The sequence below is a fragment of the Equus caballus genome, chromosome 28 (genome assembly GCF_041296265.1).
Source record: "Equus caballus isolate H_3958 breed thoroughbred chromosome 28, TB-T2T, whole genome shotgun sequence".
NCBI classification, from domain to species: domain Eukaryota; kingdom Metazoa; phylum Chordata; class Mammalia; order Perissodactyla; family Equidae; genus Equus; species Equus caballus.
This window is the reverse complement of record NC_091711.1, coordinates 41,780,929-41,794,946: the sequence shown is the minus strand read 5'-3', so window position 1 is coordinate 41,794,946 and position 14,018 is coordinate 41,780,929. Positions and strand designations below refer to the sequence as shown.

Sequence of the window (14,018 nt, the reverse complement as noted above, 5' to 3'; positions counted from 1 at the left end):
TTAGCATCTATTTAAGTGTTTCTCTCCCTCCTGGAGTAGCCGATTGAGGCGAGACAGTGAGGTTCCTCCAGGAAGGACCAGCTGAGTCATCTCCGTGTCACACTCACAGAGTCAGGCATAGAAAAGGCCCCCAGAACCTGTTTGCTCGGTGACTCAGGGCTTCCTCCTCACCCACTGCTCATTTATTGAGCATCTCTGTGCCACGGACTCGGCCAGGAGCTGCAGATGGGGCAGTGTACAGGGCAGTGTTCCTCCCGCTACAAGAAGGGTCATTTCTGGGCCGGAAGCTCTCAAACTTTTTGGTCTAAGAACCTCTTTACACTCTTTAAAAAATTCCGGAGCCCAAAGGGTTTTGTACATGTAAATATTTAATTGATATTTACATTAGAAACTAAAACTGAGAAATTTTTAAAATATTTATTAATTCATTTAAAATAATAACAAACCCATTGCATGTTAACATAAACAACACATTTTTATGAAAATAGTTGTATCTTCCAAAAGAAAAAACAAAATAGTGGGAAACCATTGACATCGTTTTGTATTTTTGCAAATGTCTTTAACGTCTGGCTTAATGGAAAACAGCTGGATCTCATGCCGCACTCGATCTATTGCTTTGGTTGAAGTATACGAAAAGAGATCGGACTCTACATTTTCCTTGTTCGTAAAAATTGAGAAAGGTAACACTCGGCCCCTCCCCCGGCCCCGCCCCGGCCCCGCCCCCGGCCCCGCCCACTACTGAGCGGCCAGTCCCGAGAGGCTGGACCAACCAGGCTGGGCCAGCAGTGGACGGCTTCCGGGAGAAGGCGTGGCCTTGCCCGCTAGCGGTTGGGATTGGACAACAAGTGCGTCCTTCTGTGCGTTTGCCCCGCCTCCAGATCCAGCCCCTTTTTCCTCACATTAGCCGACCGAAAAGCCTAACGCATGCGTCTTGAAGAAGGTGGGCACTTCCGCCCGCCCACTCCGGAACCTTCTGTTCCGGCTAGTGTTTCCGCGGAGACGACGCGGGAGGCCAAGGCGGAAGTAGCTTGGGCGTGTGGGCGGAGCTAAGCGCAGCCATGTCGGCGGCCCTGCTGCGGCGGGGCCTGGAGCTTCTGGGGGCACCCGAGGGTGAGGAGGCCTGCCGGGGACGCCCAGCGCAGCCGGGAGGGCGGCGGGGATGGGGGCCGGGGCCCCAAGGGTGCGGGACGATCGCGGCCGGCCTCAGCCCGGGTGGGATGGGAGCCCCGAGCGCCCTCCGACCCCGGCCCGGTCCTCTCTCTTCCCCCGCAGCCCCCGGCGCCGCGCCCGGCCAGACCAAGCCCACTGGGCCTCCGGGCAAGCGGTCCCGGAAGGCGAAGGCGACCCAGGCCCAGAAACTGCGGAACTCAGCCAAGGGAAAGGTGCCCAAGTCCGCGCTGGGTGAGCCCGGGGAGGAGCTGGGCGTGCGGCCCCGGGGTGGTGGGCGTCCTGGAGGAGGGGGCGCGGGAGGCCGGGCTGAAGCGGCCCCGGGCATTTCTGGAACGCCTCCGTGCGCCGGGCGCGGAGCGGGGCCTGGGAGAACGGGAGTGGCGGAGACACGCCGACCCTGATCCTCATCTGCCCTCCTGGAGTGGGGAGGAGCGTCGGAGTTTCCACATGAGCGTGTGGTTGCTGAGCGCGACGGGGCCAGGAAGGTAGACCGGTGCTCTGAGACGGCTGAGAGTGAAGGGCCCCATCGGACTTCTCTGAGGGCGCCACGTTGAAGCCCAGACCGCAGGACCTGTAGGGGCGAGCCAGGGGCAGGTACTCCATAGAGACGACCCATGCAGAGTCGGAAAGAAGTTGTGGCCTTTGGAAATTTGAAAGAGAAGCCGGTACAGGTGACATAGCGAACAAGGGTCAGAGATGGAGCATTTAACAGACAGTTCATACTCTGCGTGCCCGGGGCTGTTCCAGGCCCTGTACAAATGTTCGCTCATTTAACTCTTCAGAGTATCCCCGCGAGGGCGGTACTGTCATCACCCCCATTTTACAGATGCAGAAACAGGCACCTGCCCCGCCGGTGCAGGTAGAAGCCAGGCAGTGTGTCTCAGAACCCTGCTCTTACCTGCTCCGTGCAGGTGGGAGGTGTGGTGGCCTGGGCGGAGGCCACGGTGCAGAGTTAGCAAGAGAATGTGCCGGGGAAGATGCAGTGAGAGGGAGAGTTGACTGTGAGGATGGAGGAGGAGGGAAATACCAGAATGGAGCCCCTTTTCTAGTAGAGCATCTTGGGGGTGAGGTGCCACTTAAGGAGGGGGACAGGTGTGGACAGGATGGTGGGGTGTTTTGACATGTGGTAGGAGTTGGTGAGCTCCCAGTATGTCTTTGAGTCCCCAGGGCCAGGGGCATAAAATGCATTCCAGTATCTGTTAAAAGAACTGTGAATTCTGAGAAGGAAACACAGCCTGAACGAAAGCGTGGAGGCAGGAAAGGGAGACACACGTGAGCATCAGTGATGTTGGTGTGAGGCAGGAGCATAGGATGCCAGACGTCGCCCCCATCCATCCCAGCCCTTGCCCCACCGCCCTGTGATGCTACGTAACTAATGAGTGAGGGAACTTGAGTCTGAGTGGCCAGTCTAGACGACACCTCTGGATGCCACCTTGGTCTGAGCTACATCATCTCTTGCCTGGATTATTGCAAAGCGTCCTACCTGGCCTCCCGTCTCCCACTCCCCCCACCCAGTAATCTCGCCCCCACTACAGCAGGCGAAGCAATCTTGTAAAATCATAAGTTGGCCCCGGCTCTCCTCTGCCCTGCGATCTCCAGTGCCTCCCATTGGAGTCAGTGAAACCCCAGTTCCTACAGTGCCTGGTGGTCTGCCCCTGTCAGCTTCAATCCCAGCTGCTCTCCCCTCCCCACTCACTTTCTGTTCTTCAAACTTGTTAGTCACACTTCTGCTTCAGGACCTTTGCACTGGCTATTTCCTCTACCTAGAATGCTCTTCCCCCAGATCTCCGTGTTCTCCCTCGAGTCTGCTCAAACATCGTTTTACTGAGAACTTCTCTGACCCTCCTACTTAGAATTGCAACCGTCTACTGCCGGCGTTCCCCATTTCTGTGTACTGTTCTGTTTTTCTCCATAGAATGTATTGCCCTCTAACATACGGTTAACCTTCTCTACCATCTCCCTCCCCCTGGAATCCAAGCTCCCCGTCTTTGCCTGCCTATTTCCTGCTGTGTGCTCCACACCCAGCACAGGGCCTGACACACAGGCAGCACTCAGAAGGATTTGTCCAGTAAGGCACTTGAGCACCTGGGAGCCGAGGGGGCTTTCAGCGGGATCTGTGTGGAGGGTGGATTTGACAGACAGGAGCCCTGCTGTCGCAGTAATCCAGAGACGGGATGACGGGCCTTTGGCGGGGCCGCGGGGTGCAGGTGGAGTAGGGAGGTGGAGGAGGGGACCCAGCAGGCTTCCAGGGAGGGAGCGAAATGATGCCACCCTGCCTGTCGTCCACAGCCGAGTTCCAGAAGCGAGAGCGTCGAGGCTACCTGGGGGTGAACCTGAAGTTTATGACCAGTGCCAGAAGTGCCGTGGCGGAGTCCGTCACCCAGCAGGTTTGTCGGCGCTGGGAACTGGGGCTGCTCCTGGGATCCATGAGGGTCCGAGCCCTGAGACTTAGCATGGAGGTTGAGCCACCACCAGGCTCCTCAGAGCTGGACCACATTGCTGTGCTGGGAGGGCTGAGAGCCGAGCAGGGAAGGTGGGAGGCTGGACCTGGCCTGGTCCCCTGTGACCCTCGTGGGCCTCATGTTGCCCCTCTGTACATGGAGACAATGTGCCCTGCCCCCAGGAGGGTGTGAGGGCCAGGTGGGAGGGCAGCACTGGGTCAGCTGTGCCAGGCTGTGCGGCTCCAAGAGGAAATCCCTCATGTGCCCGGAGTTACCACCCGGGATCCTGACTCTGCTACACCCCCAGATTGTGCGTCAGAACCGGGGCCGAAAAGCCTGTGACCGGCCTGTGGCCAAGACGAAGAAGAAGAAGAAGGCCGAGGGCCCCGTGTTCACTGAGGAAGACTTCCAGAAGTTCCAGCAGGAGTACTTCGGCAGCTAGGCTCCTGGGGGGCGGCGCAGTGGGCGAGGCGCTCGCGCCCAGCCGCCGCCTCTGACCTCACAGCCTCTGCCGGCCCCAGGCCCCCACTGTGGACGGTGCAGCCAGCAGACAGCAACCCACGGCCAGCCCAGCTCAAGGAAGCCCCAGAGCTGGAGCCAGGCGGGGCTGCAGTGGAGCTGGAAGCCTGGGGAGGGTTTACATTCAGACTGGAGCTCACATCTGCAGGCTGGGGAGGAGGCCCTGCCAGAAAGGAACATTTCTGACTCTGCTTTGGCCCAGGTAAGGCCTCCAGGCTGTGTGCTATGGAAAGGCCAGTTACTGGGCGCTCGCCCGCCTCCAGGAGTAGGAGGAGGGTCCTGGATAGGCCAACAGGTTCTAATAAATGGACCCGAGAGAGAGAGGCTGATGTGACGTATGGGGTGTCTCCCATCTCCTCTGGCACCAGGAGCCCGCCCTCCTTTCCCCCGTCTCCCTGTGGCTCCTGGTCGGACATCCTCCAGTCCAGCCCCAGTGCAGGTGGCCCGAAGAGCAGTTCACACAGCATCTGCCAACGTACTCCGGACGGGCCTCCTGCCCTGGAGGGGGCAGCCACTGCTGAGGAAGTAGCCCTTGAGGCAAAAATAGCTGCTGGGGGCTTCGTCCCGGGAAGGCGGCACCAGGGTCTGGGGAGGGGGAGGGCTTTGGCCTCAAAGCCAGCGGTCAAGGCCACCTTTCTTTTTCTTTTATCTCTGTCACGTGAGGTGGGGAAGTAGAGGAAGTGATCTCGAGAACAGGATTTCACACTCAGGTCTGTGCTGGAGGAGCAGGGTGGGGCTGGGGCCAGGGCCACCCTCTGTGAGGGCAGAGGCTGGGCCGTCTCCAGCAGCGCAGTGCCAGGGCCACGGTGGAAGGCACGAGCGGGTGATGGTTTAGACCAGCCCAGCCATCGGTGTGGAGGAGACCAGGAGGCCTAGAGAATCTAGAGGCGGGGCTGGGGGCGGGCCTCACGGAGAAAAGGCCCTGGGCACCTTCAGGCAGCTCCATGTGTCTCCTGAGCCCCTCGCTTTCCCTCCCCCCAGCTAAGGGGCTCCTTAGGTGGTGGCATTTTCTGGTGGAGGACTTCTTGAGGGTCCCCTGTGGCTGGGCAGCTGGGGAGTGAGAATCTGCCAGACCCACGATGGGTTCGCCTGCAGCCCCAGCTGCCCAGGGGTCTGCTGCCGGTTATTAACAGCTTTCCTGCCCACGTGGGGACTGAGGCCGAGCTGGAGGCGGCTGTCTGCAGGTGGCCTCCACCTGAGCCGCAGGAAGCAGCCCGTCCGTCCAGGTGGTCAGGCTTGGGCGGAGAGGAGGGGCTGTGGCTCCAAACGGTCCTGACCCGCCTTCCTCAAGGGTGGGAACAGTGGAGGCTGGTCCTCCTCAGAGTCTCCACACTCCTCCTCACCTACCACGCTTTAACGACCCCAGTGGGGAGGACTCGATATCCTTGGAGACTCACGCCCTTCTTTCAGCAGCTTAGCAAGCAGCTGGCTCAGCCGCTCCCTCGGAGTTTGCTTCTGAGAACAGCCTGGCCAGCCGCTGAGCTCCAGAGCCCCTTTCCAGCAAGTTCCACAGTCACCTTCATGTTCCCTGCCTCCTCCCAGGTGTCGAGTGACAAGGTGGCCTCCCAAGGAGGATGAGAGCAGGGCCTCTGCTGCTTCTCTGCTTGTGAGTTTTAAAGTCAATCTTAGGTTACATTCATGCCACGGAGCACTAGTGGGGCACGTCCATGGCACCTTGGTGTGACTCACGTTTGTGTTCACCCCTGAGAGTCTGGGCCAGGAGACTGGGGTGGGGCTCAGGCTCTGTATGAACAGTCACCCTGGACGGTTCCGGTGCGGGTGGTTAGAGGGCGGCAGGGCCCAGGGGAGGCTGCTGCAGGCCCTGCAGGAGGGAGCTGTGTGACCGTGGGCGGACATGCAGAAGTTGGGGGTGGGGGGTGCTCACCATGATGACCATGAGCCCCAGGATCTGTGACTGACAGATGTTCCGGGAAAGGAAGGGACAGGGCCCAAATATGAGGACACTGAGTTGCCAGAATCGCACCGTGGCTAAAGACGCGGAAGGAGGTGGCTGTCCACGGCTGAGACAGGAGTGGGTGTAAAGCGCCTGGAAGCGGTTGTCTCGGTGGTTTTGGGTGGCTGACAGGTTGGGGGCAGGCAGGCTGAGTATGTCAGAGGAACCCACACGGTGACCACAGGAGGGCCCCGGCCTCAGCTTCCTGTGGCTCCACAGTGACGGGCTATCGAGCCATCCCCACTCCCTGTCCTCTGACTGGAAGGGTTGGACAAGGAGCTGGGCAGGAGTGTGCCAGGACTGCCACATGGGACCTCACTGGGCCCAGCTACAGGCCCCCACCAGGCCCGCCCAGAGCTCAAGTGTCCACAGGAGCTGGGTGGGCGGGCAGGTCCCCAGCCTCCAGCAGAGCTGGGGTCGGAGCCGTCACGGCGTGTGCCCATCCACTCCCACCTCCCAGTGTGCCTGGGCTGGCTGGCTTGGGCTGCTCTCCCCATCCTCTCCATGTCCACAACTTTCCCCACCCTCCAAAGCTCAGCTCAGGTGCCCTTTCCTCCAGCAGCCTGCTGTGACCCCCTCCACGGTGGACGCCTAGCCTCGGACAGTTCTGACTCCTGGAGCTCTCGCTTTCCCCTTGGTCTGAGCTCTACCTGCTGTGCCTCCAGTGGACTGTGAGCGCCCTCCTCGCCCCATGTGGTCCCTGACACAGGGGTGCTGGCACTCGGGTGCCTCTGCAGGGACTTTCAGCTGGACCCTCTCCTGGTTCCCGGTCTCTGTGTCCACTGCCTTCTCGCCATCCCCCCCGCGTGTCTAAGAGACACCTCCAACCCCCCCGTGATGACTGAGCCCACCCTCTGCCAGCATCAAAACACTTAAATAAAACCCTGCTCCTCCCCTGGTTTCCCACCTCAGGAAACAGAAACTATGTCCTGCCACTCGCTAGGGCATCATTTCTGTCGCCTCTCATCTGGGCCTGACTTGCTTGACCTTGGAATACATCCAGGCCTTGCCCAGCTCCCCTCCCTGCCCGCACCGACCCCAGCCCAGTCCACGCCTGGAGGACTGCGGAGGCCCCTGCCATTCACAGGCTGCCAGAGGGATCCTCCTCAAATGGAAACCAGTGTCGCTCCTGCTCCAGGGGCTCCCCGGCTCTGGGAGGAGACTCAAGCCTTATCAGGGCTGCAAGGCCCTGGGTGCTCGTTCCTTGCCCCTAACTCTCCTCCCCCTGGCTGGGCTCCTTCCCTCACTTCCTGCCCCCCTTATCTGGGGGAGGGGGGCTCCCTAAATCCCCACCTTAAGGAGGAAATCCTCCATCCCAGCCCTCTGCATGCCGTTCCCGCTGCTCCCTCAAGTCGGATGTCGTCTTTTTCTTGCCAGTCTCCCTTGCCAGATTGAGGGCAGAGACTCCTGTGTTTTGCTCACCGCTGAATCCCCAGCCCCCAGAAGAGTGTGTAGCACACAGTGGGTGCCCATGAATAGTTGTAGAGGAACGGGAAGGCCATTTCCTCAGCTCCAGGACCTGCAGCCTCATCCTAGAGACAAAACAGGCGGGAAATGCCAGGAGCTGGGCAGCCCCAGCCTCCAGGTGCAGGCAGCGGAGGGCTTGGCTCTGAACGGGAGTCCCCCACCCCAGCTGGAGTGGAGCCCAGTCCTGCCTCTGCGTTCCTCGGCTGGGGCTGGGGCTGGTTGAGGCCTTGCAGAGGCCACCAACGGCCACGTGCAGAGGGGCTGGCCCTCGGCCTCCCTCCCCGCCCATCACCACTCACTCTGTGCTGGGCATGGCCTGTGTCGAGGCTGCTGTCATTGCTCTACCAGCCGCCCCGAGCCAGCACTCACCCCCAGACTTGCATCAGTGAAGAGGAGACTCCTCGGCTCCTCACAGCTCCTGTGAGGCTCTGAGCGACACCCGGTACGCACTCAGAGCTGTGCCTCAGACCTCAGTAAATGGGAGCTAGAAGTACTATCATTTGTCAGGCACTGCTGCAGGTCCTGGCAATGTGGGAAGGAACAAGCCGTCACAGGGCTTGCTTCATTGTAGTTGGGGAAGGGGAAATGGATAAATGTGTACAAGTCAGTCAACTAGAGAAAAAGTTATGGGAAAAAATAAAACAGGGTAAAGCAGAGGGGCTGGGATATTAGCAGAGTCGTCTTGGAAGGCCTCCGGGGTGACATTAAAGACCTGTGTGAAGAGAGGGAGGCAGCTGTGGGAAATCTCACAGGCAGAGGGAACAGCAAGTGCAAAGGCCCTGAGGCAGGAATGAGGTTGGCAGAGAAGTGCAGGAAGGCCATTATGGCTGGAGCACAGTGGGAGAGCGGAAGCCGAATGTGGTCTGTGGTCTGAGCCTACAGGCTCTGCTGGGACCTGTGCCCCATGTCCCCTCCCTGCCTTTTCATCTGTGGAGGCCTTAGCTGCAGGGCCTGCAAAGGGGCACAGCCCAGTATCCTGGCTTCAGGCCCCGGGCCTGCACTGCCCCCTAGGCACCCAGAGAAGAGGTTTTCCATCTGCCAAATGGAGGAGTGGGCCACTGTCTCCAAGGGCTGCCCACACGGGTGCTGATGACTGCTGGGGACCTCATCAAGGTGATGGGGTCACTGCCAGGGCTGCTGTCTCTCGCTTTTCAGCTGAGTCCCCCTCTTGCCGCTACTGCACATGCCCCAGGCTCAGGCAGCTGCTGCATTGAGCAAAGCAGATGACACTGGCTGGGGGACAGACGGAAGCAGCATGTCTGGTCGTTTTTACTTCGTATCTCGAAAACAGATCTAGTCACAAACCCAAGTGGGGCACAGAGCAGGGATCACAGATGGCGGCTGTGCTCACGAGGGGGCCTTTGGCCGTGGCCTGACTCCCCGCCCTCCTCCAGCCCCTCACCACACCCACCAGTCCTGATCCGTGAGCACGGATATTCTCTCGAGGAAAGGTCCACACTCTAGTGACCTGCCACACACCAGCCGAGCACCCGCGCTGCCTTCTCTGGACCCCCTCCAGCCGCGCCCGTGAATTCCGGGGCCACACGCACTCAGCGTGCGTCCGAGTCAGCCGGGCGGGGCTCCAATCTGCCACCTGCCAGCCGGACAAGTCACTCCAGGCCTCCGAGCCCGCCTCCTCCGTAAAGCAGGGAGACGATCCCTGTAAGAACGTTTAGACTAGAACTTACTCTTCATGTTATCAACGCACGTGGCTAAGGTGATGCTGTTTTTTTACCCCGTACTTAGCTGACCGCAGTCAAGCCGCTCAGATGGGGGCCAGGGTGAGCGCCCGCCTTCCCTCAGAGAAGGTGCGGAGGGAGGCCACGGCCCTGTGGGGAATCCTAGCCTCAAGGCAGGAAAGAGCCCCGGACACCAGGTCCCCTCCGGCGCCTCGGGGCAGTGCTCCCGGGGGTCCCCGCTGGCTGTCCTGACAGGGCTGGCTCTGCAGCGTCATTCCACGCCGGGCATCGGGAAGCAAGTCAGGAACACGCGGCCCACCTTGCAGCCCTCGCAGCCCGCCTGTTTCCCAGGATCTCCGGGGGCGAAGCGGACCAGGGCCCAGACTCTGGAGGCACAGTCTTGGGTTCACAGCGGCCCCCCGCGTCAGGGCCCGTCGTCCCAGCGTGGCTGGGGCGGCCACCTCTCCGTTCCCCGAAGACTGGACAGCAGACGGGCGGGAACCAGGGACCTGCCCTGGCTCCGCTTGCTTCGTTGACACCCGGAAAAGGCGGCGGCCTCAGCCCGCAGAGAAGCCGAGTCAGGCGGCAGGGAGCCGGGACCTTGCGCTGCCCGAGCCTCGCGGTGTCAGAGCGGGAGGTGGAGCCCCCGTCTCGGAAGAGGCCCCACAGCACGGTCCACACCCGGGGAGCTAATCTGCGCGCGGGGCTCAGGGCTGCGCGGCCTTATCTGAGGAGCCCGGCGCGCGGGCACGGCGCCACGAGGGGAGCGCCGCCCCCTACCCCGCCCCGGGCTCTAATCTCGTCCCCGCTGGTCCCGACCGCCGCTCCGAGGGCTGGGAAACCCCACCCTGCGCTCTGATTACTTGTCGAGCGCCCCCTGCGTCCCCAGCCCCGCCGAGCGCGCACACAGCCAACCACACCACGCTCCCTACAAAATAATTTATTCCCCGCCAGCGCCCGCGGCCCCTATGGGGCCCTCCGGCGGCCCCGCGCCCGGCGGACCTCCTCGATCAGATCCTTCAGGTACTGGATCTCCTTGGCCAGCGCGTCCGCGCGCTCCTTCAGCGCCTCGTTCTTCTGCTCCAGCTCCTTGCACTCGCCGGTGAGCGCCTCCTGCTCCGCCCTCTTCTTCTGCCGGTACCTGGTGGCGGCCGTCTTGTTCTGCTCCATCTTCTTCAGCTTCTTATCCAGCTTCTCGCCCTTGACCTTCGCGGCCACCGCCTTCTCCGCGGGGGGGTCGTAGGGCTTGGGGCGGGCGGAGGCGCGGCCGGCGCCCGGGGAGCCCGAGGCGGAGGGGCTGCGCTGGGGGGAGCCCGGGGAGGAGCCTGGGCTCATGCAGACGCCGCTGTCGCTGTCCGAGGAGTCGTCCTCCTCCTTCACACTCGCGGCGGGGCAGGCCGCCGGCTCCGCCCTCCGGTCCCCCTCGATGTCCACTTCGCTGCCCAGCTCCAGGCTGAAGGAATGCTCCTGGGCGAAGGGCACGGCCCCCGGGGAGAGAGCGAGGGGCTGCAGGAAGGTCAAGGGGGCCACCGGCTCGACCCCAGGGACGCTCTCCGGGAGGGGGCCAATCGGGCTCGCGGCCGGAGGGGGGTCCTGATCCGACTCCTGGACGAGGGAGTCGAAAGGATCGCACGTGCCGTCCAGCGTGGCCAAGAACTCGTCATCGAAACCCAGCAGGGCGTCCAGGTCGAACTCCTTCAGGTCCACCTTCTCCACCATCCAGTCGGTCCCGGAGAAAGCATCCTCTGCAAGACCAAGCGCGGGCGGCCCCGCCGAGTCAGCGCCCCGCGGCGCCGCAGCCCCACCCCCGCCAGCCCCGCGCGCGGGCCCCACTCACCCCGGCCGACGTCGGGCGCGCCCACCAGCCCGTCCACCAGCAGCCACTCGGAGGAGCCCGCCTTCGCCTTGTCGCCGGGGAACCCATGAGGTTCGGAGTGCCTGGCCACCTCCAGGTAGTCGTCGAGGAGGCCGAAACCTTCTTCAGCCCCCAAAGCCGACGGGTCGAAGAGGGACATCCAGTCCCCCCCGAACGCCGCGCTGCTCAGGAAGCTCGTGTCGGCCATGTTTCGGGGCTTCGCAGGAATCGAGGAACGAGCGGGACTCGAAGGTGTCTCTGTCGCTTACAGCAACGCTGCTGCTGGAGGCCGTGAAGGACCTGCGCGGGAGCCGGGGCCCGTCACAGCCCGGCCGCCCACCCGGGACGCGGCAGGGCCACATCGCGTCCCCCCGGCCCGGCCTCACAACATGGACGCCACGGAGGCTCGGCCGCTGCCCGCCGGCCGCCAGGGGAGGGTGTGGCCCCCGGGCCCCGCCCGCCCGTGACTCACGCCGCCGCCATCTTGGCTCCCGCCACGTTAGCCGGGCGCGGGCGGGACCCGAGCGGGATCGGGGCCGCCCGCCCAGAGCCTCCCCCAGCGGCGCCGGGCCACCCCAACAGGGCCACGCGTCCCGGGCGCTCATAAAACCGCCGCCCTCCGCGACGCCGCCCGGCCACGGGCCGCGCCCAAGCCGCCGGCAGGCCCCTCCGCCCCGGGGGACTTACGCCATGGCTGAAGCCGTTGGGGTGCCGCTGCAGCCTGGTGCTGCTGCCGCCGTTGCAAAGGCCAATGCTGCCGCAGGCACTGCTGCCTCTAATACGCCATGGCGGCCGCGGACGCGCGGGAGCGAAGGAGAGAAACGCCGCGCTCGCAGGAAGACCTACATCTGCTGGCGGGAGAAAAAGAAATGGCGGCGGCTGGCCGGCTGCGGGCCCTTTATAGACTCGCTCTTCGCGAGCTTGCATGGTGGAGTGTATCCTTCCGCATGATCACGTGACCTCGCCTCCCACCCACTCCTTTTCATCTACCGAAGCCCCCACTGTTTCTAGCCCTCGACTTTTATGATCATGGCATGGCTGTGAAGAGAAAGTGAGCTCTTCTCAAGCTTTCAAGAAAGGAAAAGGCGCACTACTTTACAAGCCTTCTAAGATCAAAGCGTCTCCCTTCCCCCTGCCGCCGCGGCGCGCGGAGGGATCCTGCAGACGCGTCTCGTTTCCGGTTTAGCTCCGGGGGCGGGCGGACGGAGGGGGAAATGGCTTTCCTCCCAAAGAAGGTTTTTATTGTGAAGTCTGAGGCCTCCTGGTTATCGCGCGAGATGCTGGCGGAGAGCGCGCGTCGAGCTGATTGGTCAGGCGTGGTGAGTCATATATACCTCGAGTCCCTATTGGCTCAGGCTCCGAGGTGGGCGGGCTGCTCGGTGAGAGGCCGGGGTCTGAGCAGCCAGGGGCGGAGCAGCAGGTGTGGTGCCCGCTGCCAGGGTCTGTAGTCTGCCGGCACTTCTCGGTCACTCTCTGCAGTGGCCTCCTTGGCCCGGCCCCCCCCACCCGTAGTCAGCCATGATTGCGCCGGCTCTTGCCCCGGGCATTTCTTGCCCAGTGCGTCCGAAACAGCGGCGCCAAGCCTCGGTCCTTGCGATCCCTTCCCGTCGCCCCCGTTGAGCTCCGAACTTGCGACCAGGTTCAGGCCCGAAGGGGAAACTGGGCAAAAAAGGCCATTTCGTGTGTGTTTTCACCACCGGCAAGCCCTTCAGTCGCTGGAAGCGGGGACTGCGGGCCTCGTCAGGAGGCCGCGAACGTGCCGGCCCGGGTCAGAGGCGCGCCCTGCCTCGTCACCCCGACTTGGGCGAGTGGGAGACGCCTGAGCCTGCAGCCCGGCCTGCAGTATCTGTACACATCCCTCCTGATCCAGTGCGAGCCTGCCGGCCTGTTAAAGTGTCGTTAGAAAGAGACGGCGGCCCAAGATGGCGCCGCCCGTGCCCAGCCCGCGTCACCGAGCCGAGGCTGACGCTTGACCCAATTGCATTTTCTGCCTCTCCCGGGAACGTGACCCTCCGACCCCCCCGCCGCCCGTCGGGAAGTTCCCTCGGCGATGGTCCACCTGGGAGACCTCGGCCGGCCCCCGAGGAAGGTGACCTTTCTGAAACTAGAACCCTGTGCTGGTACCGTGCTTGTCCCGCCGCCCTCGGCTCTCGTGACTCCTTTCTGTCTGGCAGATGGGATGCTGCCCAGTTCATGCGTTGTTCGATAGTCATTCAGATCTTTAAATTTACTCGGTGAAACTTTGTTTTTTATCAGTAGGCAACGTGTCACAGGAAATTGTTTTGGTTTATGTAGATTCAGTTCCCCTAAGGACCTGGGGAGAGTTTCTCAACTGGTTTCTCTCTAGGGTAGTTTCCGTGAACGTCCGAGTCTGACCCAGCACAGCCGCTTCCCGGCACGCCCTCCTCAGCGCCCCGTGAGCAGCTCGAGGACCCGCGCCCAACCCCAGGGGTTCGTGTTTGGAGCCGGACTCCGGGTCGGGGCCAGCACCTTGCTCTCCCTGCTGGGGATCTGTTCAGAGCACCGAGAAAGCTCTTCACCATCCTCCAGTCTCCTGCAGTCAGGCCCTGTAGGGGCAGAAACCTGGAGTTTCTGCCTTCTTTGCAGTGGGCCATACAAATATTATTTCCATGAGGACTGTGATGTTGAAAAATTTGGGAGGCACCATTCTAGGTAACAATAGACCATTCCTTGGCTTGATTCAGTCTAGCCCAGCAATATCTTTACAATGGTAAACCGAGGACTAATGGGATGAGGTGTCTTGCCCAAAATCACATAGCTCCCCGTGGAGAGAGTATGGGGTAGGGGTTAGAAGACAGATTTTAGGGGCAAACCCAAAAGAATTCTGGCTCTTCCATTTATTAGCTGAGACATTTTAGTTAAGTGACTTATGTTCGCTGAGCCTCAGTTTCCTCATCTGTAAAATGACACTG

At 62.0% G+C, this 14,018-nt stretch overlaps 2 protein-coding genes and 1 long non-coding RNA gene across 4 annotated transcripts; 2 read left to right on the top strand and 1 right to left on the bottom strand.

Moving 5' to 3' along the window:
• The first annotated feature begins 922 nt into the window (after positions 1-922).
• RPS19BP1 (ribosomal protein S19 binding protein 1) lies at positions 923-4,451 on the top strand. 2 transcript variants are annotated; one of them, XM_023631526.2, is made up of 4 exons: positions 923-1,110; positions 1,273-1,401; positions 3,460-3,557; positions 3,919-4,451. In XM_023631526.2, the coding sequence occupies exons 1-4, from the start codon at positions 1,059-1,061 to the stop codon at positions 4,051-4,053; spliced, it is 414 nt and encodes a 137-aa protein (XP_023487294.1). In that variant the 5' UTR covers positions 923-1,058; the 3' UTR covers positions 4,054-4,451. The 2 variants fall into 2 exon arrangements, 1 of the variants encoding a protein (XP_023487294.1); XR_011433656.1 differs by having other exon boundaries at positions 965-1,110; positions 1,273-1,764.
• Positions 4,452-5,630: 1,179 nt separating this feature from the next.
• LOC138921238 (uncharacterized) lies at positions 5,631-7,009 on the top strand. Its single transcript, XR_011433657.1, has 2 exons — positions 5,631-5,736; positions 6,644-7,009. It is a non-coding gene; the product is annotated as an uncharacterized lncRNA (long non-coding RNA).
• A 3,146-nt stretch (positions 7,010-10,155) lies between these two features.
• ATF4 (activating transcription factor 4) lies at positions 10,156-13,318 on the bottom strand. The gene is made up of 3 exons (XM_023631524.2): positions 11,773-13,318; positions 11,068-11,385; positions 10,156-10,975 (listed from the first exon to the last, which is right to left on the bottom strand). Exons 2-3 carry the CDS (start codon positions 11,291-11,293, stop codon positions 10,197-10,199), a joined length of 1,005 nt encoding a protein of 334 aa, XP_023487292.1. The 5' UTR covers positions 11,294-11,385; positions 11,773-13,318; the 3' UTR covers positions 10,156-10,196.
• Between the last annotated feature and the right edge of the window lie 700 nt (positions 13,319-14,018).

Bases quoted from the DNA above. Each gene is read 5' to 3' on its own strand.
- RPS19BP1 (XM_023631526.2), top strand. From the start codon at position 1,059: ATGTCGGCGGCCCTGCTGCGGCGGGGCCTGGAGCTTCTGGGGGCACCC. The intron at 1,111-1,272 runs GTGAGGAGGCCT...CTTCCCCCGCAG, and splicing joins GCTTCTGGGGGCACCCGAGG to CCCCCGGCGCCGCGCCCGGC. The intron at 3,558-3,918 runs GTTTGTCGGCGC...CTACACCCCCAG, and splicing joins CGGAGTCCGTCACCCAGCAG to ATTGTGCGTCAGAACCGGGG.
- ATF4 (XM_023631524.2), bottom strand. From the start codon at position 11,293: ATGGCCGACACGAGCTTCCTGAGCAGCGCGGCGTTCGGGGGGGACTGG. The intron at 10,976-11,067 runs GTGAGTGGGGCC...TTGGTCTTGCAG, and splicing joins CGCGCCCGACGTCGGCCGGG to AGGATGCTTTCTCCGGGACC.